The 25,563-nt window shown below is 41.3% G+C and overlaps 1 protein-coding gene across 2 annotated transcripts in view; it reads left to right on the top strand.

Annotated features, from left to right (window-relative positions):
- LOC126547337 (solute carrier family 35 member C2) overlaps positions 1–25,563 on the top strand; it is a 74,909-nt gene that overhangs the window by 29,103 nt on the left and 20,243 nt on the right. For both annotated transcript variants that reach the window (XM_050195305.3, XM_055062691.2), the window contains exon 6: positions 1,692–1,867. In XM_050195305.3, the coding sequence (XP_050051262.1) occupies positions 1,692–1,867 (176 nt within the window). The remainder of the gene's footprint in view (positions 1–1,691; positions 1,868–25,563) is intronic.

Below are 25,563 nucleotides of genomic sequence, written 5' to 3'. Positions count from 1 at the left end.
ACCAAGGACTGCTGCTGATGAGGGCGAAATACCTTCGTGTAATTATAATAACCCTAATAGGACTACTTTCGAAAAAAAAAGGAAACGGCCCAGAGGGCTATACTACGAGAGCTATGACTGATAGTTTTCTCTCTCTCTCTCTCTCTATATATATATATATATATATATATTCATCTCATCTATGGGATCGCATGCGCGCGCTGTTTCTTTGTCTCTGCGTGTAGTACAGTGAAGAGAGCCAGTTTAAGGGCGGAGAAGAAGAAAGAAGAGAAAAGCAAAAACTGCAGCGCCGTAGTTTTAAAGCGCACCCGTGGTAGAGAAACGGAATGCGATATAAGCGTGCGTAGCCATGATACGCACACGACAAACTGCCTTAAAATATTTAGACTTGAGGGAAAGCTTCGTTAGCAAACGATAGCACGGCAATCAGCACTCGAATATAATTATAACCCTAATACTAATTGTAAATATTCATCTCATCTATGGGATCTAATGCGCGCGCTGTTGCTTTGTCTCTGCGTGTAGTAGTTGAGAGAGCCAGTTTAAGGGCGGAGAAGAAGAAAGAAGAGAAAAGCAAAAACTGCAGCGCCGTGTTTTTAAAGCGCACCCGTGGTAGAGAAACGGAATGCGATATAAGCGTGCGTAGCCATGATACGCACACGACAAACTGCCTTAATATATTTAGACTTGAGGGAAAGCTTCGTTAGCAAACGATAGCACGGCAATCAGCACTCGAATATAATTATAACCCTAATACTAATTGTAAATATTCATCTCATCTATGGGATCTAATGCGCGCGCTGTTGCTTTGTCTCTGCGTGTAGTAGTTGAGAGAGCCAGTTTAAGGGCGGAGAAGAAGAAAGAAGAGAAAAGCAAAAACTGCAGCGCCGTGGTTTTAAAGCGCACCCGTGGTAGAGAAACGGAATGCGATATAAGCGTGCGTAGCCATGATACGCACACGACAAACTGCCTTAATATATTTAGACTTGAGGGAAAGCTTCGTTAGCAAACGATAGCACGGCAATCAGCACTCGAATATAATTATAACCCTAATACTAATTGTAAATATTTATCTCATCTATGGGATCTAATGCGCGCGCTGTTGCTTTGTCTCTGCGTGTAGTAGTTGGTAGAATTACCATAGGGCGTATTTAAAATGCTCATCATAGTGCTTCTGTATTCACTCACTTTGGTTGCAAAATCAAATAATATTTCACTTGTTTCAAATGTCTTCTGAGTATCTGTAAGTGACATTGAGTGCGTTTTTATCAAATTGTAAAGTGGGCTGACTCAACACATTTTGTACGCACTCTTTTGGATACTTAAAAATATTTTATCTCTGAGCTAGTTTTTAATGGTAGCCTTCAATGTGTGCAGAATGTCTGTGCTTGTCTCATATCTTTATGAAAAATGTAACATTTCTAACAGAGGGCATCTGAAGTACAAACATTCAGGATATAGGCTTCTGATAACAACAGTTATAGTGACAGGACAATTCTGGTTTCTCACTGCACTGTACAAAGTATTAAGGAGCAAAATCTGCTGTTGTTTGGTATTCATTGCAGAAAATTTCTATATGAAACATTGTACATTGCCATTGTACATTGCCAACATTGCCATTGTACATTGCCATTGTACATTGCCAACATTTCCAGTGTACATGGGCAAACCATTTTTGGCCTCATTCACAGGAATTCCAATTGCGACTTCAGAGAAAGTGTTCCGCTTTCGTGATGCTGAAGTCGTGCTGCGCACGTGCAAGTACGTCCTGGCAGGCTCCTTGCTCGCCTTTTTGATGGAGCTGAGCGAGTACCTGCTGCTCACATACACTTCCAGTCTGACACTCTCCATTGCTGGCATTATAAAGGCAAGTGGTGAAGGAAATTTTAAAAGAATGGTTGCTGTTTCTTTTTTGTCTTAGCAAATATAAATTTTACTTTTTGTGTGGTCATATGATATTAGAATAGCTTCAGTAGCATAAAGACATAACTCAAATTACTATAGTTACCGTCTGCATTTGTAGGGGAATAATGTGCAATAAGGCCATGCAAAACAATCCAAAAAATTTCACCAATGTTGACAAGTGTAAGCATTTCATGCTTTTTAAAATGTGCACAGAAGAAAAAGCATTTCACACTGCTTTTGCCAAATAGGGTGAAATAAGGTGTACAGTGGTGTACTAAAACTGGTAACACTGTCTTACGCTACCTGCAGTAAGTAAAAGTCTCCGAGGGCTCATATGGAAGCCTTCGGAAGGCTCATATGTGCCATTGCTTTACAGACAGTCAGATCCACAGATTTCGTCTTCAGTAAGAGAGGTTTGTATCGCAACTATTAATTTGGGAGGTTAATTTGTTTATCAACATCTAACAGTTATCCATTGTTCTCTTCTTCCAATTTTATGCCAGAAGACAAAATAATGCAATAAAATATTTACTGACGAACGTGCAAGTTGTTTCACATTTTTGTGAATGGAGCAATATTTCTTCATAATTGTTTTTTCAGTATAGTTTTATTTATTCAATTGTCAAAAAATGTCCACTATAGCTGCAATGCTGTTTTTGCAAGGTCATCAGTACTTATGAGATTAATGTGTTTATGACTTCCTGTAACATTCATGAGTAAATTTAACAAAATGTGATGGATGCTATACTACTGTAGCTCCATTCACAGCCTCCACATCATGGTTGTAAATGAGCTGGAAATCTATATTAAGGTGCAGCTTTCCAGTATATTAGTGGCCCACTAAAACAAAAAATCATATAAATTAGTTATTGCTCTGAACTGTACCAATAGTTTGTGAGTAGGACTGTTAAAAAACTTGTGTGAACAATCTGACCATTTCATATAGACTGTATACTAACGTTTTACCTATTTAGACACTCTGATGGATGCAGTTCGTAGAGTAGCTGCGGTGGTTGCTTAGTGGCTGTGGTGTTGGGCTGCTAAGCACGAGGTCCCGGGATCTAATGCATTTGGATGGGTGCGAAATGCGAAAACATCTGTGTACTTGGATGTAGGCGCACGTTAAGGAACCCCAAGTGGTCAAAATTAATCCGGAGTCCCCCACTACAGCGTGCCTCATAATCAGATCATGGTTTTGGCATGTAAAACCCCATAATTGAAATGAATGGCAGTTTGTAGAATTGCAATAACTTATTTTGTAGCAGAGTTGAGGTAGTTGTAAACTTGGTGGTTCACCTTTTCTGAAAGTGCTAATTTTCAGCAGTCTTAACATTTGGGAGCTTAAGTAAAATATGTGCACCCCAAGGTCACTAGAATTTTACTTTAAGATGCTACATATTTCATTCTGATCGGTTCATTGCTTTCCTAATGAGAGAGAGAGAGAGAGAGAGAGAGAGAGAGAGAGAGAGAGAGAGAGAGAGTGTGTGTGTGTGTGTGTGTGTGTGTGTGTGTGTGTGTGTGTGTGTGTGTGTGTGTGTGTGTGTGTGTGTGTGTGTGTGTGTGTGTGTGTGTGTGTGTGTGTGTGTGTGTGTGTGTGTGTGTGTGTGTGTGTGTGTGTGTGTGTGTGTGTGTGTGTGTGTGTGTGTGTGTGTGTGTGTGTGTGTGTGTGTGTGTGTGTGTGTGTGTGTGTGTGTGTGTGTGTGTGTGTGTGTGTGTGTGTGTGTGTGTGTGTGTGTGTGTGTGTGTGTGTGTGTGTGTGTGTGTGTGTGTGTGTGTGTGTGTGTGTGTGTGTGTGTGTGTGTGTGTGTGTGTGTGTGTGTGTGTGTGTGTGTGTGTGTGTGTGTGTGTGTGTGTGTGTGTGTGTGTGTGTGTGTGTGTGTGTGTGTGTGTGTGTGTGTGTGTGTGTGTGTGTGTGTGTGTGTGTGTGTGTGTGTGTGTGTGTGTGTGTGTGTGTGTGTGTGTGTGTGTGTGTGTTTCACACATTCTTGAGAATAGTAGGGAAATTAGAATTGGCCTTGATGTATAAGTACCTCTTAAATTGGCTGTCAGCCCTCCAGTATGTCACCAGTGATTGTGGTGCCAGTGAAAAGATGATGTCTCAAAATGATAGAAAGGAGTGTCATATTTGTGCAGGGCCTGCCCTCATGTAATGCCTGCAGCCCCTCCCCACCTTAAAGTGCAAAAATTTGAAAAAAAAAAAAAAGAAGTTTCACTAGGCATTATGTGCATACTTGCATGATGGGTTATTCCCCCTGCAAGCTGCTACAATATGGCACTAGTCCGTGACTGAAAAATTGGTTGGCGTCTGTTGATGCATTCATATTCGGCTGCCAGAGGTTGCATTTATTTGCATAGCAGTCTGAGCACAGTTCGAGGCTTTTATGAATAGCCATAAACCTGCCTTTTGTAAGGCCCACACCATGTAAAAAAAAAAAAAATTGAAAGAAATAAAGTGCAGGCCTTACACGAGTAAATGCAGTATGTGTGATTATATCCCTTAAAGGGACACTAAAAAAAAATAAGTTGAGCTGTACAAGTAAATTACCCACAAAGACATGCCATCTTGAACTGCCTGCGCATAGCTTGCAGTGACGTCATGAATTTTGGATGGTGTCTGCTTGGGCTGTTAATTTTTCATCAATAAAGATTGACTCCATCATATTTTAAAGGAGCCAAAGACAGAGTTTAGCAAGATTTGAGAATCTTTACTGTAACACAACTGGCAAAGTACGAGAAAATACATTGGCATCCATAACATAACACTAACGTACCGGCACTGGGCTTACGGCACGAAATTCAAAAAGCGGTTGTTAGGCCTTCATTTTTTCAACCAGTAACCACCTTCTTACTACAAAATAAAAAAAAAAACCAACAGACTTTCGAAAGAACACATTATCAGTCTAAACTGGTTTAGTGCCTCTCTGTAGTGCCCCAATAAATAACGAATTATGTTGTTACTTTGATAGAGATAGTTGCATAAGTTGATGGACAGGAATTAAACACTGCAATGAAATAAGTTTTCTTACTTAACATCAGATAAATATGTTTGTCTTAGCCTCTGTCAAGAGCAGCTCTGTGTTTCATCAAAATTTATTTCTATGCTACTACTGGGGCTTCTACACCTAATTTAACTCCTTCCATGCCTTGGACAGGCTGGGTTCACGCGCGCGTTTCTGACAAAAACGACCAAGGGCGAGCTCAGCTCGTTAGTGGCACTTTGCATTTCCTAGCAATGCCATGGACAAGTGTAGTTTTGTCTCGGTGCTTACTCGTGCTTATGGTAGATGGCAGCACACAATCCATGGATCAGTTCAAGCAGAAGCGAATTTGTTCTTTCTGAGGAAGTAAAACATGTTGGCAACTTCAGTATTTGAAAATAATTTGGCCATTTTTGGTCAGGATTCAGGATAATAGCGTCGCATGGAAGGGGTTAATTTTGTGCCTGCAGTTATTGATAAAAAGAGGCACAGCCTTCACACAATGTCACATCACCTACAGTACATGTGCAGCATTGTGCTTATTTATTTCCTGCTTCAGCTTGCACATCTTCTGTGTGCTTCTTCCCCACTTTTGGCTCCCTCAGGGAATGTCATGTGTCGTTTTCATCCTCTTGTGTTGTTGGTTTTCTCAGAATGTGTCTTGTGCATGCTGCTATTCAACAAGTGCCTCACTTCCCCTCTGCCAGCGTCTGTTTGTAATGTCCAATAAAAATAGAAGAAAGAAAAACTTTGCATACATTTTTATAAAAACCTTTTCTTTCTGCCAGAATTTCACTTGTTTTGAGTTCATTTAATGTGGTGCACTATCGCTCTCAATTATCAGTGTTCCGAACATCCATGCACATTTAACAGAGATGGAGCAAGCTTGCAGATGTAAATATTACAGCTCAAAATTTTTGATTATTTGTCTGACAGTGTTGAACCGAAAAAATATCTGTTTGGATTGCGTTCTGGTTGAGCATGTTGCAATTTTGTACTGCTTTAGTTTCAATACAGAGAAATAAAGATTTATGACAGTTCGCAGACTGGTTTGGAGAAATGCAAATTTATAATGGTTTGCAAACTGGTTAAGCACAGTAAATATTATCTTGCTCTGTGGCGAAATGCTGCAGAGTGCTATCGACTTGTCTGCATGGCACATATGCAGGCCTTGTCATGTGGTGGAATAAATGGGCTTTATGGCCCATGGGAGACAAAAGTTGAATTTTTTTGCATAAACATCAATGAAGTTGAATGTTGTACAGCTACAGCAGCCATACATAAAAAGACAAGTCATCTTAGGCAGTGTTATCGCAAGAGTGTGCCACACGTGGTGCATTGCCTCGATGTGCCCTTCCTCTTTCCTGCATTTCCTTTATTGTGACAGAAATTATATGGACACTCCAGGAGAATTTCCGCCTACGTCGGCGGAATCTCTTTGAGGTTCCGTATAAAGTCCAAGCGCGATAACATTGCAGCCGTGCACCATGTGCTCTAGGTGTGAAGGAAAGCATGCGAGGGTGAGCCGAAAAAGATGGTGGCTTGGTGCGGCAGCGTCTTCTCACATACTCAAGGAAGGAAGGCAGGGAGGTTGCGCATGCAAGGGGTGGAGCTGGGAGATGTGCGCTTACTAGGAGAATGCGTGTGCAAGAGGGTAGTGTGCATCTCCATTTCTACTCCGGCCTCTTGCATTCTGTCTTGGAGGAAATCTGCAGTGGGTTCGAAGGCTAGCCTACCCAAGATAGCTGATGGCTTCGTGTGTGCTGTGTACTCTCTCGCCTAGTTCAGGTTCAAGCGAGAGGCGATACAAAGGTGAATTCACTCGCCACTGCTGCAGCTCTTCACGCCAGAGCATAGGCAGAAAGTTTTCATTTTTCCGGAGGGGGCTGGGGCCCAACCAGCTTTCCGAACCCCATATATATATATATATATATATATATATATATATTATTTCTTGCACTTGAAGAGACGGCCTTATATGAGAATTTCCTAGACTTCATAATAAGACAGTTCTTCAGTTTCACTGCCTGAGTCCTTTTGCACCACCAAGAATCTGGCGTCTCTCGGTGATGTAATCTCCCTTTATGTAATTGTCTTATACTTCGCTATCACTAATACTGCTTCGCCTTTCCGGCGAAACTGCAGCCTCCATCTCTCTCTCTTTTTTTTTTTCTTTTCCTGTGAGTCCGAGTATAAGCACTGCTGTGCATCACTGCTATTGATTCTGATTTTGAGTGAATCCGGCTTGGCCTCATTTCGGTTGCTGAGTGAATTTATACAGTGTTCCCCAATTATCATGCACAAAGACTTAAAAAAATACCAGTTGCGTTACTCAAAGAAAACCTAGTGCATATTGTTTACAGTACAGTGGAGTAGCCGCCAGTAATTCTTTCGTTACTGATATTTAATTCGGTAACTGCAATAAGTTATCTAATACGAGAAGTACTGTCCTAATTATCAAAGTGTAATGAGGCATTTGTAGGCACCCCAGGCACACTCAAATGACATCTAACTGCTGTGTTTTCAGACTGGCAAACAAACCTAAAAAAATATGAAAAATACCACGTGACTGCGCTCCCACCCGCATCATAATGTAGCGCCTTCAAATAAGCTCATTAAAAGCAACTGCATTGCCTGTCGCAAACCCGAAGAGACACTGCATCACCTTGATAATGGCACGGAAGGAGCACCAACAGCAGGTTTCACGGCTTCGCAGCTATTCCTCCCTCTCATTTCTATGTCACATTTATTATCCGTCTCTCAAGGCCGACTGATCACATTGATTTTTATTTATTTATTTATTTTTATTTATTTGGTCATACTGTTAACCCTCCAGTGAGGGTCGTTACAGGGAGGGAAGAAGAACATATACATTTCATAAACATTTCAATGAGCAATCATGAATCAGAATTCAAAATTTGTACACCATTTCTCAAAAACATATAGACACCCAGCTCAAATTGTTCCACGTTCACACTCTCCACAACATCACTTGGCAGTTTGTTCCATAGTTCAATTACATCAGGAAAAAAGGAATACCGATATACATCCGTACGTGTGTTAATAGGTTGTAGTACCCTGCTGTGGTTTTTTCGTGAACCACGTTTTAGACGCGCTTTCACATAATGTTCTTTATTTATTTTTAATGCCCCTTGCATTATCTGGAAAAAAAGTTTGAGTCGATGTTTTATTCTTCTCATTTCCAACGTTTCTAATTCACACTGCTGTATCATCTCTGTAACCGAGTCAGTACGGTGATACTTGGAGCATATAAAGCGTGCTGAAATCCGCTGAATCCTTTCCACCTTCTTTTTTAAGCATTTTTGGTGAGGGCTCCACACAGCATTCGCATATTCCAGAACTGGTCGTATAAACGTTTTGTAGGCGACCAATTTAATTTCTTTAGTTGCATCTGGAAGCTTTCTCTTAAGGAAGCAGAGCTTTTGGTAAGCCTTCGAACAAATATTCTCAATGTGAATACGCCAGTCTAGATTATGCGTCACTGTCACCCCTAAATATTGGAAACTCTGTACCTCGACCAAGGCATTTTCTCCTATATTATATTCAAATCTGATAAAGTTCTGTTTTTTACTTACGTGAGTGTATGTAGATTTTTTAAAATTAATTACCATGCCCCAACTTTGGCACCACGAGTTTAATGATTGCAGGCAGCTGTTTAGTTTAATCTGATCTTCCGCGCAGGTTACACTCGTGTAAATTAAACAATCATCGGCAAATAGTTTAATTTTTACAGGCGGATCAACATTAGAAGGAATATCATTCATATACAATAAAAACAATAGTGGACCTAAAACAGACCCCTGCGGCACTCCAGACACAACTTCACACTTCCTCGATTCACTTTTCCCGATTCTGACCCTTTGATAACGGTTTGTTAAATATGCCTGAATCCACAATACTATATTTTCACTAATTCCTAGGCTTCTCAATTTGGAAAGCAGTTTATGATGTGCAACTTTATCAAATGCCTTCGTAAAGTCTATACATACAACATCTATCTGTTGGCATTCATCTATAGCTTTACAAAGGTCATGTACAGTTTCGATTAACTGTGTCACTGTCGAAAGGCCAGATCGGAAACCGTGCTGAACTGGGCATAATAAATCGTTTTTTTCTAAGAAATACAGAATATGCCTAGCTATTGCATGCTCTAGGACTTTACAGCACACTGAAGTGAGCGAGACTGGTGTATAGTTGTTTGCACATAGCCTATTGCCACCTTTAAATATCGGAATGACGGTGGCATCGCGCCAGTCCTGAGGTACTGAATGATCCCGCAAAGATTTTTCGAATAAAAGCTGCAAATAATACGACATCCATTCAGCGTACCGTTGAAGAAATGCCATCGGTATTTCATCTGGGCCACACGATTTTTTTGCGTCCAACGTAAGCAAATGTTGGAACACGCCCTCCCTTGTAATGCGTAGGTCTTCCATTGGGTATTGTATTGCGCAGACTAAAGGATCATCGTCACTATCACATCTATCCTTGGTGAAAACTGATTGGAAGAACTGATTAAGTACGTTTGCAATATCTTTTTTTTCTGTCACGACTACGTCGCCATCCGCTATCTGTTCTATTTCATTCTTTCTATCTGTGAAATATCACCAAAACTTTTGTGGCGAGCATTTGAGGAACTTTGTAAGCGTTTTATTGAAGAATGTTTTCTTAGACTCCTCCAATGCAGATTTCAGCATTTGTTTGATTATTGAAAGTTCTGTTGCCCTGCTTTTTTTCTTCCTTAATCTTTTTATCTTACGCTTAAGATGTATGATGTTCCTAGTAATCCATGGATTTCATTGCTTTGATTTCTTTATACGTCTGGGGACAAAATGATCTATGCAGTATTTGATTATGCCTTTAAGTCGGTCCCATAGTTCTTCTACACTTTCGCGGTTTGATGCTATTTCAAATTCATTAAACTTTTCTTCCAAAACATCTAGGATAGACGTGTCATTCGCACGGCCATAATCCTTAACATACATCACGACATATGCTTGCTTACAGATTCTTGTGTGCAGCAGTACATTCAAGCAAACCATCTTATGATCTGACAAACCATTCTCAACTGATACAGTATAGTCAGGTATTCTACTGGATATGAAAACCACGTCCAACAATGACTGGGACTTTGGTGTAACTCTTGTGAAGTCTTTAACTATTTGCTTAAGGTTATGTGAAAACGTGATCTGGATCATTTTATTGGCGCTCCTTATTTCTACATTACCCGTTGGTAGACTTTCCCAGTTAATATGCGGCAAATTAAAGTCACCAGCCATTATTAGCCTTGCGTTTTCATTTACATGGGAGCTAAGAAATTCATTCAAGCCATCCAAAAATTCTGGCGGAGTGGCTGGTGGTCTGTACACAGTCCCTAATATATATACCACATGTCTGCACAGTGTATCTTGCACCAAACCATTTCAGGGAGACTGCAATCAAGAGCGACTGTGTTTATAGAACTTTTCACAATAGCCACGCCACCACCTCTGAAACCCCTGTCACATCTAAATACCTTGTAGTCAGGAGGAAAAATACTACTGTCACTAATTGCACTATGTAGCCATGTCTCAGTCAACAGCAATACATCAGGATTCTGAGAAATTGGTAGATACTCTAAACCAGTTACTTTATTTGCTATGCTGCGGACGTTTACAAGTACAATTTTGAGCTATGACTGAGAAGAATCGCTATCCGTGTCAGAAGCCTTGTCTAAATTTTGCAACTGAAGCAATGTCTGGCCAGCAGTATTTCCCCTCTTTTTGAATTGAGGAACCTTATCTTGCTCAGTCCGGTACAGACACCGTTTATTCCTTTCACGATCCCAGACGTAGATATGGTTGTTGATCTTAAGCTTGTCATGTACCAGTTTTACCTTTTTGCCGTTTGCTCGTTCCTTTTCACTGCTTTGCCATAGTTTTTTCCGTACTTCTACAGTTTCTTTAGCGAAGTCTTGACTTATGCTTATCGAGCTGCCTTTCAGCTTGCCGCAGTTCTGCATCACAGACTGTTTTTCTCGCGAATCATAAAAATGCATGATTACCGGCCGATTACTACAGTCTTTTTTCTTGCCAATGCGATGAATTTTGTCGATCGTGTTCACTTGCACTCCCAGGGTTGCTTTAAAGACATTCTCAATAACAGCTTGTTTCAGGTCGCTGTCTGATTCACCCTTGTCCTCATCGATACCAAAAACCAAGAGATTATTGGATCGGCTTCTATTTTCATATTCTACTCATTTCTCCACCTGATGACGAACAAGGGATTCTAGGGTTTGTACTCGCTTGTTCAATTCTGCAATCACGTTAAGTGCAGTGTTTATTTTTTCGCATTTCTCATTCATTTCGGTCATTTCAGCTCTTAATGCATCTATTTTAGCATCTGATGAAGCCTGATTATCAATGATTAATTGCAACATTTCTGTGGTTCTGGGCCCAGGATTTTCTTCAACATCCCCTGAAACCAACAGTGTCATCATCATAGACCAAGAGTCAACCAAAAAATTCAGGCAACTGCGAGGGCACGGCAGGGCTAACAAAAAGCGGTTGTCGCTTCTAAATGTTGTAGCATTAGGCAAATAACGAACCTGCAACAGCAGTAACGTCCACTTAGGCATGTTGTCGCTAGGCCAGGTGCCGTGCCCTCTGGAGCCTCCCTCGCTGCTTGTCTCCTTTTGTAGCCGGTCCACTGGTGACGTCACCATCATCGACGAAAGACGATCCACGAGCCAGATGCCATCAATCCCAAAGTCCTGATAAGGCGTGAACAAAAGCGGTGCGTCGTCCGGACTGCAAAACGATGTAGCGTTCACGAAAATCCATGGTAAAACCTGCAACAGCAGTAACGTCCGCTTAGGCATGTTGTCGCTAGGCCAGGTGCCGTGCCCTCTGGAGCCTCCCTCGCTGCTTGTCTCCTTTTGTAGCCGGTCCACTGGTGACGTCACCGTCAACGACGAAAGACAATCCACGAGCCGGATGCCATCAATCCCAAAGTCCGAAAACCCCTTGATAAAACGAAAACCCCTTGATAACGCGACTGAAGGGCTGCTCTGACCACGCACGAAGCGCGAAAAGTGATGGAATAGGCAAAATCCCGGCTTTGCTCATGCCTCATCGAAAGAGTTCGTGCGCAGCTATATTTCGCGCCAGGAACTTGCTTTGGACCAAAGCCAAATTAAAGTAACGGCATTATTTTTTTCATGAGAATGTATACGTGCTGCAAAAACAAGTTCGTGGCAAAAAAAAAAGCGAAATAAACACACTAGGAAGCGACCCATGTGCAGAGAAAAGGCAAAACCAATGCGTTCCAGAAAGTAAATATACCACTTCTAAATGAGCCAAATTGGCAATTGGGATGTCTGCACAAAAAGAAAGCAACGAACAAAAAAAAAGCATTTCAGTGTGCTCTTATCCATGAATTTGTAAGTGCCATTGAACTCCAGCTGCTGCCTAGAGGACGTATTCGAATAGGTCTCCTTCTGCAGCTACGTGGTACTAAGCCCGCTTTATCACATCTTCAGTGGCTTTCTCGATGACAGACGTTGGAATTCTACGGCACATATCTGTTATCCTTGCCTTGAGCTAATCTGATGTCCGTCTCGATTGTGTAAGCACAATCTTTCGCATAACCACAAAGAAATCGTGTGGAGAGAGGTCAGGTGACCTAGCCGGCCAATTTACAGCCCCGTGCCTTTCAGTTTATTGCGCATGAAAAGTCACATCCAGCCAGTTTTGTGCTTGGCTGCTGCTGTGTGCGGGTGCCCCGTTTTGCTGATACCACAGAAGTGGAAGACGTGACGGCGGGACTTTGCTGAGAAACTCATCCACCACTCCTTCAAGGATTTCGTCCATGTAATGCTGTCCAGTCAGTGTGCGATTGAAGAAGATGGGGCTGATTATAGCACCGGCGTAAATTTCCCCCCACACATTGAACAACCACTGGTACTGGTGACAATGCGCTTTACCCAGTGTCAACTGAAGTCACTCCATTAGTGTTCATTATGCAAATTTACCTTGGCATTTCTGCAAAAATTGGCTTCATCTGTGCACACGATGCTTCTCAAAAAGTACAATCACCCATTCACTTTTGTGAGGACTCAATTCAACAAATCTACACGATTCTACAAGTCCGTATCTTCCAAGCATTGGTACTGGTTAAGATTGTACGCTTGAACAGTTGTCATTTAGAATCCTCCAAACTGATGACTTGGAAATTGGTACCTGGGTGGCCACGTTCCGCACACTAGTATGATGGTCTGAGGCCATAAATGCTAGAACATCCATGCGTAGGCTAGGACTCAAAGATGGAGTCCTCCACTGCTTTTTGTTGGAGCTGCCGGTTTGTCTCAGGTTTTCATAATTTCTGATGATAGTCGATGTGTTTTGTTTACCGCCACACTTCCATGATGGATATATATATATTTGCGGCCTTCCTCTTGCTGCCATTTGCAGATCCCAAGGGAAGCATCATGTTTACTTTCTGTTCATTAGAGAAAGACATGGTGACTGGGACCAAACAAAATGCACCTTTAAACCTCTGCACTGATGTCGTCAATTCGCGTTTGTGGTGATAGGTCCCGTGGCAACAAAAAAAAAAAAGGGAAGCATCCGTGCATTTTATCTATGCTAAGACAACAGCTATCACAGCTTGTTTCCAACTAACACCAGACGCGACGTGTTACTTCAGCCAGGGCACGGCAGATAAGGCACTAGCTCGATCACAAAGTTTTTCTTTATTTCTTTTATTTCGTTCTGGCTAGCTCAGAGGGAGCCTGTTTGAGGGCACTGCTTTATGATGCGGGTGGAAGCACAGTCACGTGGTATGCTCCATAATTCGTAGAGTTAACTTATCAGTCATGAAAAATTACTGCGCAATTAGTGCATTGCTGAAAATACCGTAGTTAGATGTCCCTTGGCTGTGCCTACAAAAGCCTCATTGACGCTTTGATGATTAGGATAGTAAGTCTCGAGTTAGATAATTAATTACCATTACCTCATTAAATCTCAGTAACGAAAAATTACTGGCAGCTACTTCACTGTACTGGAAACAATATGCACTAGGTTTTCTTCGATTAATGCATTGCTCTTTATTTTAAATCTTGGTGCATGGTAGTTAATTGGGACATCCTATATATATTTATAACCTCTGCATGCAAGTGACAATGTTTCCATCCCTAATAAATGTTGTAAATTACTAGAAATGCTTTTCTTTTTTTTGATGAGTCGTTAGCATTGCTCATTGGAAAGAGAAGCCATACTGAGGCACATATCATTCACGTGCATTTTACATGCCGTTGATAAAATACTCTGCCGAAGGGGTCACTGAAGTCTATAGTTTCTTTTTTTTTTTTTTCAGGGTCAAAAAAGCACACAGAGCAATTTGAAGCGAGGTGAATATACAGCAACATATTCATCCTCTAGGATTAGGCAATTCATACCTTTAGAAATAATTGTTAATTAGCTACCTCCTCCTCTTTTAAATATGTAATAAAATTTGACCTGTGTATATATATTTAAATAAATTGTGTATGTGCATGGTATTTACAGTGGAAATTTAAAACAATAACTTTGCACTCAAAGCGCGAAAGGCCCGACTCACTACAATCGCTATTGAGCTCTCGCATAAGCCACCGACATCTATTTTTGTCAACGATCATCTAACACCGGAAAATAAGCGACTTGCACAGGCACTAGAACTTAAGAAATCTAAAGGTTGGAAATTTCTGTGGACCGACAACTGCGCTATCAAGGCCAGAAAGTCGGAAGACAGCCATGTGCACCACATCTCCCGTGTGACTGATCTCTGTTCATGTAATCACATGTTGTTTTCTTAGCACGCTCTGATCTTTACAATTAATCATGTCTGAGTCTGTTTTTTCACTTGATCAAATTAATTCTCTGCCGAAAAAAAGCAGCCCAGCCTATCTTTAGTACATCTTAACATCCGCAGTATTCGTAGGCACCACGATGATCTTGTCACGTTTCTTTCCATTCTGGACCACGCTTTCTCTGTCATTTGCCTGTCTGAGACATGGTTGTCATCACATGATGGAAATCTATACGGTCTTCCCGGTTATACTTCTGAATACTGTCATCGCGAAGGACATCGTAGTGGCAGTTTGGCCATATTAGTAAATTCAAAACTGTCATATAAATGCCGTCATGACCTCACTTTGTGCACCTCTCTCTGCGAGTCTGTTCGGTTAGAAGTAGATCAAAGTAACTTTCAGTCAAGCAGTAACTTGTTGCCGACCAATCGTAATATTATAATTGCGTCCATCTATCGCCCACCTTCGTCGTCTTATATTGAGTTCTGCAGAGAATTCGAGCAGTTACTGAACAAGTTAATTGACGAGAACAATGATATTATAATTTGCGGCGATATTAATATCAATATAATTGACCCTAACAGTCAGTCAGGCTCTTAGTATGTTAGCACTTTTCTTAGCTGTGGATTTTCTTCGCTAATTCATTCTCCGACTCGGTGTGAACAAGGCGGTTCTAGCACTCTAATAGATCATATCCTTTCCAGCTTACCTACTGATCATACCACGGCCGGTGTAGTAAACTATGATTTAACAGACCATTATTTCATATTTTTTAGTGCAGGCTCCGAAACATCTAGTCTATCTAGAAAAAACTTCAGGTCATTCTTTGATTCAAATAAATTAATTCACCTAATTCGTGTGACTGACTGGACTGACGTGTTTCAGGAGCAGTGTGCAGAAAAAGCTTCTGCATCTTTTTCAGCAAAGACATCAGAGCGCACTAACTTATGCATGAGTAACTTCACCGTGATGCACTGGTTCAGTACACCAAGAAAGCCTTCGATCGGCAACAGTTTAATGCGGTCCATAGTAAAAAAAGACAACCTTTGCAAGAAGCTCAAAGCTCAGCCATTTAATAACACATTGCGTTCACAATTCAAAGCATATTCAAATGTTCTTGCAGCAACCCTAAAATGTGCTCAGCGTAATTACTGCGAAAACAAGATTAGACAAAATGGAAACAACACCAGACGAAACTGGCAATTTATTAAAGAATTTTTAAATACTAATACCAGTGATAATGGCCTATCATGCATCAGCGACAATTCAGTTAACTTAGCCGACCCTAAGAACGTCGCTAACACTTTCAGTAGCCATTTTAGGGCTATAGTTGTTCTACAGCATGAACCGCCCTTACCTAGTTTACCACGCAGTCCCTATTCATTTTACTTATACCCTACAACTTCACAAGAAGTTTGTAGTATCATAACATCACTCAAAACAACTGGTCCTGGCCTTGATCTCATCCGACCGTCGAACATTAAGCTTGTGCATAAAGAAATTTCACCGGTACTTGCCGACGTAATAAATAAAGTATTTAAATATAGTGTCTTTCCCAAAAGCCTGAAAATGGGTAAGGTAATCCCAGTTTTTGAAAAAGGTAGTCGTGAGTGTTTGAATAATTATCTTCCTATTTAACAAGAAGAAAAGGGGTTAACCGAGGGGCCTGATTTTTTATTAGTCATATCATAAGAAGCCAACAAACACTGACACCAAGGACAGTGTTTGTTGGCTTCTTATGATATGACTAATAAATAATCGGACCCCTTGGTTAACCCCTCTCATTTATTATATAACGAGTGTCTCGAATCCGGCAACATTGATGCCTTCAGGTAGCATGTGTGGGTTTAATGACCGGCTGCCTTCACCCAAAAAGATGACATTCTCGTGATGCCTGCGGCAGAAAGGATGTTCCGCATCCGCCGCCAAGGTCTGTGAGTGGTGGCGCTGGCTAACACTCCCAGGGTTCTACTATGAAACAAATACCCAAGAAAGTGGATGGGGAAACGGCGCCGCGGTATCTCAATTGTAGAGCATTGCACACGAAATGCGAAGGTTGTGGGATCGTTCCCCGCCTGCGGCAAGTTGGTTTTTCATCCACTTTCATTTCCATTAATTTGTCGTTTCTTTAGTTCGTTTATTAAACACAAGTAATTTCCCCTATGTTGACCTTGGTGTCAGTGTTTGTTGGCTTCTTGTGATATCGTCCTATTTACATTTTGTCTTTCCTTAGCAAGGCAATTGAACAACTTATTCACAAGCATTTAACTAATTACTTATCCGAATTTAAGCTATTATCTCCTTATCAGTTTGGTTTTAGAGAGCATTTGTCAACAGAACATGCACTTAGTATGTTTACTGACAAAGTTAAATTAGCTATAGACGAAAGCCTATTAGTCGGTGCTCTCTTTATTGATTTCACTAAAGCGTTCTATACAATTAACCACCTCATCCTCCTACACAAACTAGAATTTTATGGCATTTCTGGCCCACCTTTGCAGTTAATTCGTGACTACCTAACAGACCAACCACAAATAGCCCAAATGAATAGTTCCTTTTCTTCACCTAAAATTATTAATAGAGGCGTCCCTCAGGGATCAATACTTGGGCCATTGTTATTTTTATTATTCATTAATGATTTGCCACAAGTATTAACGCATGTCCACTGCCTTCTCTATGCCGATGACACAACCATTTTCATATCCGACAAAAATTCCTTCACACCACTAACAAACTAAACAATGATCTCGCTAATGTTCATGCATGGTGCCTGAAAAACATGTTATATATCAATCCATCGAAGACAACATTTATGGTATTCCATTCCCCTTAAACATTATTCATAGATTCCTTAGTTGTATTACTTAACAATCACATAATTACAAGATCTGGGTCAACCAAATTTCTAGGCATTATCTTAGATGAGCACTTAAAATTCAACCGCCATGCCCAATCTCTTGTTCAAAAAATTTCTTTTGGCATTCACATCATTTGTCTTTGTATTACGTCTTGTCTTTGTATTATGTGTATGTTCACAGTTGTCTTTCATATTGCCCCTCATCATGCGGTAATACATACTTCACTCATCTCCACCAACTAGAAGCTTTACAAGAGCAAGCAGTACGATTGGTGACATTTCAACCTTTTACGTCTTGCTCTGCTCCCATTTTTCATTCCCTAAACCTTCTCCCCTTGTGCATGTTATTCAATCATAAGCTGTTGCTCATAATGTTCCACCTCATAAATATGGAGCTAGGTATTGAAAGTTTTACCCGTACTGACCTCACTAATAATAATAACACAAGGTTTTCCGCACCTCACAATTTGCTCCTTCCTAAAGTTCGAACTATGGGAAATTTACTGTCAGGTTTTCAGGCATATCATTGTGGAATTTGATTCCGTCTGATATCAAATCATGTGCATTTGAAGCCTTCAAGCGCAAAGCTAAGGCGCATTATATTAACTCATTACTGAACTCCTAGTATTTTTATTGTGCGATGTAAACATTATTAAATATATTTGTATTGTACTGTTCCTAATTTTCTTTCTATATTTCTTTGATATTTTTCTGCCCCTGTCAATACTTTACAGCATTGCTTGTTCCTGATGCTACCACAACCTAGTTTTGTATTAAAATGCTCTATTAAACGCTGCTGACAAACACAACCTTTGTATGATGTAGCCTGCTACTGTTGCCACAATTGCACTAACCCCCATTTGTTTCCTGTTTAGGAGGTCTGCCTGACAGTTTTTACTTCGGGACCTCCAACTGTGCAATTATACTTCAACTGATTTATTTTTTTTTTTTGTACTACTGATGAAAAGTGAGGAAATACAGATGAGGCAGCCGCCACTGGTGCTTCTAATGCGCTTGTCCTCCTATTGTCAGGATTTGCAAAAATAAAGTGAAACAATATATATATGAATTAAAATCCATGCACGTCCGTGTCAGCAGTGATGCAGTAAGCTACTAGCCACAATAAAATTTTAAGTGAAAAGGTAGAGGCAAGTCAAATGAAACATCAAATGATGTGGATGACATAAATCTAATAGTGACACTTTAGGTATACGTTTGGGTGGTGGAGGTAGGCTGATACCTCCTCCCCCCCACAGTCGGTGCCTGTGCGCCTGCATTCCATCAGCGAGTGTCCACGGTCATGAGTGAGATGTTTTCATGTTTCACTGTGCTTGTTAATTTAGCTAGTAAGCAAATGCTTACAGTGGTTTACACAGCTGATAAAATGAGAAGCCTTACTGCTTGTAGCTGTCTAATAATTTGCTATCACAATCAATGCTTTGCCTTTCAGGCAAAACTACAACTTTCTTATTGTCATCCATACTGAGTACAGTTTTCCCAGAAAACAGTAGAAATTTATGGCAGTGTTTGAATAGCAACATTTTCTGATCAAATCGAATACGAGTATCTGACAGAAACGGCTGTCCATTATCAAATAGAATAGTGAATATTTCCAATTTCTAACAAAGTGAAATGAAATATTGTGCGGAGCCTGTTCAACAACAGAAGGCTTGTTTACATAATATGATACATGTACATTGTGATGCAGTACAATAGCACCTGGTGCATGATGACACTGAAAGTTTAAAAAAAAAGGAACAGGAGGTCCCAGATGCATGTAGTGCAGTGTATAGTGCTCATTGAAAGAGCCAGGGCAATACCAGCCCGGTGCATCGTTCTGAAAAAATACAATTAGGATGAAATTGGTCAAATAATATTACATAAACGACATAAATATTAGTATTACATAAATTACTACTCAAAACTTCTAGTCCATAGCAAACAAAGAAGCCAGCAAGGGCCATTTTGCTCAGGTTTCTGCTCTTTTTGCTTAAACATAAGTAGGGGCTTGATGCTTCTGAACCATGAACAAGGACAGTTTGTGCTACACACTACGATGATATTGCATCTGCAGCTTAATGTGGAGCAAAGTCTTGCGCTGACTAAGCGCAGATAAAAAGTCAAAATCATGCATATTGTGCCCGAGGAATCATGTGCAGAAATGGAAGAAAGTTGTACTCTGCTTGGAGGTGCTAAACGTGCATTGTTCCATGGCACGCAACAAAAGCACATTCTTGTGCCGCTTATTGTCGTTGTTAGTGCACACTGAGACGGTGGCAGCATTCATTAGCAATCACAATGTTACTCTTACAAGAAGCCGTGCTGATTAAACATAGTTGGTTTTCCCATTATCTCTTTTTGAGGACACCATCTTTTTTGTGCTTCTTGCATCCTAGCGTGTGCATGTTATGGTGCGTCTGGTAATATTAGTGAGCCGGTCTAATGGCCCAAGTGGGAACTTCAACTGAAGCAGTGATTCTGAGGTGCCCTTGTTTCGGCACTGGAACACAACTGGCATGGCCGAGTTCATAAATGCAAGGGTCTCTGCCAAAGTGGCTGTTTAGTTGCCAGTACATAGCTATCTATGGTCTATTGTCTATCCCTATTCTCGCACATAACACGACTCCCGAGTTTTAAACAATCTCTTGGGGTGCGCCGACTGAAAAGTAGCAATTCTTTCCAGGAATTGATTATGTATTGAGCACCTGTTTGCATCTTATATGCTTGAACCGTTCCGTGCCGAACCGGTAACCATTATTATATTTTCACTTCAGGTTCAGTTTGGGTTCAGTTCCAGCTAGAATTCCAGTTCAGGTATGGTTTTCGGTTCAGGTTCAGTTCAACATCCTGATTTTTCTGTGAAACTATTGTGGGTATAGACACTTTCTCTGATTAGCTTTCAATCTTGCTTGTAAAATTCTTCACTCATCATGGCTTTTAGGGCATGTGGCATTAAGCTTTAATTTCTTTTTTTCATTTTTGTTGATGCTTTCATTGATACTCTTGCATTTATGGTCCTTTGAAGAGGGGAATGTCTAGGTATCCTGGACTGGACTATTCGTTTTTACTTGTCTTTCTAATTGGAAATGGAGGCAACCCAATTGTGATGTATTCAATATTGCTTAGCACCAGGCAGTATTGTAATGAGGACATTGAGTTTCTTATGTTTACATCTTCTCAAGGTTTTTGTGAAATCAGCCATCAATTGGAACATATATTAAAAAATTCAATATTCAAAATGTGCATTGACTTTTTAAATCATGAGAGAGAGAGCCAGACCAAAAGGTTGAGCCAATGCTGGGAGTTTGGACCTTTATGGCCCCCCAGTGGAGGCAACATACTTCTTTGGTCTCCGCTTCATGTAGATGGCACCCCCGGATTGACCCACCTGGGGTAAATCATCGGTAGTTGCCTTTTCCTATTCTCCTCTCCAATCTTCATCTTTCTCTTTCACTTGCAATCTTTCCTGTATTCCCCTCTCTTCCTTTCACTTCTGATTTTCCAGGCACCTAGGGTTAACCTTGTGTGGGTAGCCAATCTTGGGTATACCATATATGCTTATAGCAGAAGCGTACAGCTGGCGTTTATGGTGCTTGCGTTTGCAGGCCCTACAGTGTCGCCTTGTTGGGGTCCACTGTGAGTGAGTGGCGTTCCTGCTGAAACATTAACATTTGTAAGGCTAGTTCTTTTCCCACATTTCCTGATCACCCCCTAAAAAAAGGAGTGCGCCGAAGAAGTATTTAAATTTCTTGGCCAACAGACTGAGAACATCCCACGCTACCACGTGATACATAGTGAGAAACTTGAAAAGGCCATGAGGGTGATCTCGCCTTTGATTCTTGCAAAGACCTTGACAGAGACCATAGAACCAGGTTACAATATGATGAAGATGGCTAGCAGTGACCTTCTTTTGGAACTCCACGATAAGAAGCAGCATGATAAACTACAGAATCTAGTGGCATTTGGAGACTGTCTTGTAACTGTGACCCCGCACCGCACCATGAACACCACCTGCATTATTTCTGATGAGGACCTGTTGGAGCTGACCGAAAATGAACTTTTGGAAGGATTGAAGGAACAAAATGTTTTGAATGTAAAACGAATCAAGATGAGGTGTGATGGTAAGGAGATTCATACAAAACACATAAAATTCTTACTTTTGGTTCAAGTGTTCTACCCGAGACCATTGAGACTGGGTACATCAAAATGCGTGTCAGGCCATACATGCCAAACCAGTTTCAGTGCGTTAAGTGCCAAAGATTGGGCCACAGTTCACAGAACTGTCAAGGCTAACTGACGTGTGCTCAGTGTAGTGCCCAGGAACACACATCTGAATCATGTGATAACTCTGTCCGCTGTGTGAACTGCGATGGGGAGCACACAATATACTCGCGGTCCTGTCCATCTTGGAAGAAAGAAAAGGAAATTGTAACTATCAAAGTGAAAGATAATATTTCATTTAAAGAGGCACGAAGGTGGGTGTCAAACCTGCCAGAGAAAAGTTTTGCCGAAGTGGCGCACCATGGGGCAGTGGCACAACGGCTTCCGGTGGCTGTCCGGTCCACACACAGTGAGCCGGTGGCGACGCAATCTGCCCCACTGGTGGTTGCAGCCAGTGCAGCTCCGCTATCCCAGAAGCAGCCATCAACTTCCAGGTTGGTGGCTTCCAGGGTCCCGTCTCTGGTGGCAAGGCCTTCGGGCATTCAAGGTGTACAAACCACTCGAAAGAGCGGGTGTCCAGCGCCCCAGAAGAGGTGATGGACACAAACTCTAGCCAGATGGTGTGGCAAGTGCCTAAGGAACAGCGGGAGTTCCTCAACCACTCCAAGAAAGAGAGAAACCCAACATCATAGGGCCCGAAAAGGGCTCTGTAAGTTAAGTTAGCTTTTATGTATTAGACACATAGCACCATCCTTCCTGCAATATGGACACACAAATATTGCAGTTGAATGTTAGGGGACTTCTTCGTAGACTAAGTCCAAAAGAGTGCTGTGTGTTCAAGAAACACACCTAAAATCTACACAGACAAACTTTCTAAGACACTATGCCATGTTTTGGAAAGACTGCAACAATACTTTCGCCTCATCTGGCGGTGTGGCTATAATTGTAGATAAAAGTGTCGCCTGCCAGCAATTACAACTCTGAACATCCCTTGAAGCAACTGCTGTTCAACAAGCTAGCCACAATCACTACCATCTACATTCCTCCCTGCTACCAACTGCACAGAACAGAATTTCAGAGCCCTATTGGTGAATTTCTGGAACTTAGTACTCATAGGAGACCTAAATGTGCACAGCACCCCATGAGGAGGCTCACATTATGGTGTGAGGGGTCGCCGAATAGAAAATTTCCTGTTTTCCACAGGCGCATGCCTGCTTAATAAGAAAGAGCCAGCATTCTATAGCATTACACATAAATTCTCATCGATAGACATAAGCATAGATAGCATCAGGTACACTCACACCATACCTCGAGTAGAACGTCATAAAGAACCCTTACGGAAGTGATCCCTTTCCGGTTCTCCTAAAGTTAACAAAACCAGCTGAATGCTACCCACAAGTTCCTAGATAAAAAGTCGATTCAGGAGACTGGACACAGTTTCACGAACTTACACAGTTGACCTGGGATAACGTCTGTGCGCTCATTATTTATGATGCAGTAGCATACTTAGCAGCATTTTTAATTGATGCTGCATCAGTATGCATCCCTCAAACCAGAGGTTCGACTTCTAGATGCATTCCCTGGTGGTATGAGGGATGTAAGGAAGCGCAAAGGAGGCAGAAAAAGGCATGGTGTGTCCTACGTGACTCTTCTATGGCAGAGAACCTCATAAGCTTTGAACACATCAAATCACAAGGCAGGCGAACACGACTTATTGCTAAAAGGGAGAGTTGGCAGAAGTACATCTCGGACATCAATTCATATATACAAGAAACAAAAGTATGTAATAGTGTAACATAATTATTAGGTCGGCCTTGTCACCATCTGCTGTTGGTTGATGGTCAAGGCCAGAGTCTGGATGACCAGGCCAATGCCCTTGGAAAGAATTTCTAGCTTGTTTCTAGTTCAGAACATTACTCCGAAGCTTTCCTGAAGCACAAGAATGTAGCAGAAAGTAAAGGATTGAATCGAAAGGGCACTGGAAATGAACAATACAACTGTCCTTTTGTTGTAGTTGAGCTCCGAGTGGCTTTGAATACTTGTGAGGAATCTGCTCTGGGAACAGATCAGGTAATGTATGTAAGGATCAAACACCTTCACCCTGATACACAAATGGTTCTGTTGTCTCAGTCTGGGCAACAGGATACATTCAGTTCGCGTGGAAAGAGGCCATTGTAGTCCCTATCTTGAAACGGGGTAAAGAGCCATCTTCTGTGACAAGTTACTGGCCTATAGGGTAACTAGCTGTCTCTGTAAGCTATCTGAAAAAATTATTAATCGCTGGCTGTTACACTTTCTTGAGTCCAACAAATTGCTTGACCCTTATCAGTGTGAATTTAGAGAAGGTCGATCCACAACTGACCACCTCATGTGAGTTGAGGCATACATTCGTGAAGTTTTTGTTCACAGACAGTACTTCCAGACAGTGTTCCTTGATATTGAAAAAGCTTATGATACCACCTGGTGTTGCAGAATTTTGCAGGACCTCTCTGAAATGGATATTCATGGCAAAATGCTTAACATAACAAAGCTACTTGTGGAACCGCGCATTCCATGTTAGAGTTGGCAATGATCTGATTTTTTTGATGCCGTTTATCCAGGAGACTGGGGAGCCACAGGGTGGAGTACTTAAGTGCACCCTTTTTATTGTAAAAATGAATTCATTACGTACATGTAGTATTCCGCAAATTATGTTATATTCCACTTATGTTGATTACATACAGATGGGAGTGAAATCCTGTAGCCTTGCAATCTGTGAACGACAGTTTCAACTTGACCTGAACAAAGTGTCCAAATGGGCACAGGAGAATGGATTTAAGCTAAATCCTTTGAAAAGCTCCTGTGTCCCATTTTCAAGAAATAGAGGCCTGGTCCCCAGCCCCCATTTTGAGCTGCATGGTCAAAATTTACTTGTAAACAGGGAGCACAAGTTTTTAGGCATTATTTTAGACATGAAATTAACCTTTATTCCACACCTGGAGTACCTTAAAAACAAATGCTTAAAAACTGTGAATTTTCTAAATATTCTGTCACACACAACATAGGGTAGCGACAGGAAGTGCATCATGAGCCTTTACAAAATCCTCATGTGAACATGCTTAGATTACAGGGCCATAGTGTATCAATCGGCTTCTCCTAGCGCCTTGAAGATGCTGGATCCTGTCTATCACTTAGGTATCTGCCTGGCAACCTGTGCCTGCAGGACAAGTCCTGTGGAGGATCTCTACATTGAAGCTGATGAGAGATCACTCAATCTTCAGAGGGCATACTCCAGTTTTATTTATATACTTTCTGAAAGTGGGGGGGGGGGGGGAATGTAAACTACGAACATCCCTCTTACATAGCCGTAAATGGCACCTAAGTAAATGGCTTGACATCTGCAACACTGTTTAATAATCGAACTGCAGCTAGAGAACCATTCTCTCTGTGCATAGAAAACTTTGTGAGAAAAAATGTGAGTTCCAATTTTCGAGCATAACCTGATGGTCCCAGTGAAGGCATTTCTTCCATGGCAGTGGCAACTCATAGAATGCAATACCTCATTTGTAGGGATGACCAAACACATTCCAGAGGCACATATTAGAATGTGCTTCCTAGAACACCAGTCTAAGCACTCGTGCACAAAATTTTACACTAATGCTTCCTAGTCGAACGCCGGCGTTTTGTATGCAGCCGTCGGCCCATCATTTTCGGAATCTAGCGTCCTACACCCGGAAACAAGCATCTTCAACGCAGAGGCTTGTGCAATACTGTCCGCTGTTAAAAAAGTTACACAAAGCCATGATATTCATGGACTTTCTAAACGTCATAAAAGC

This window comes from Dermacentor andersoni, chromosome 1 (assembly GCF_023375885.2).
Source record: "Dermacentor andersoni chromosome 1, qqDerAnde1_hic_scaffold, whole genome shotgun sequence".
Classification (NCBI taxonomy): domain Eukaryota; kingdom Metazoa; phylum Arthropoda; class Arachnida; order Ixodida; family Ixodidae; genus Dermacentor; species Dermacentor andersoni.
This window is presented reverse-complemented; position numbering and strand designations above follow the sequence as displayed.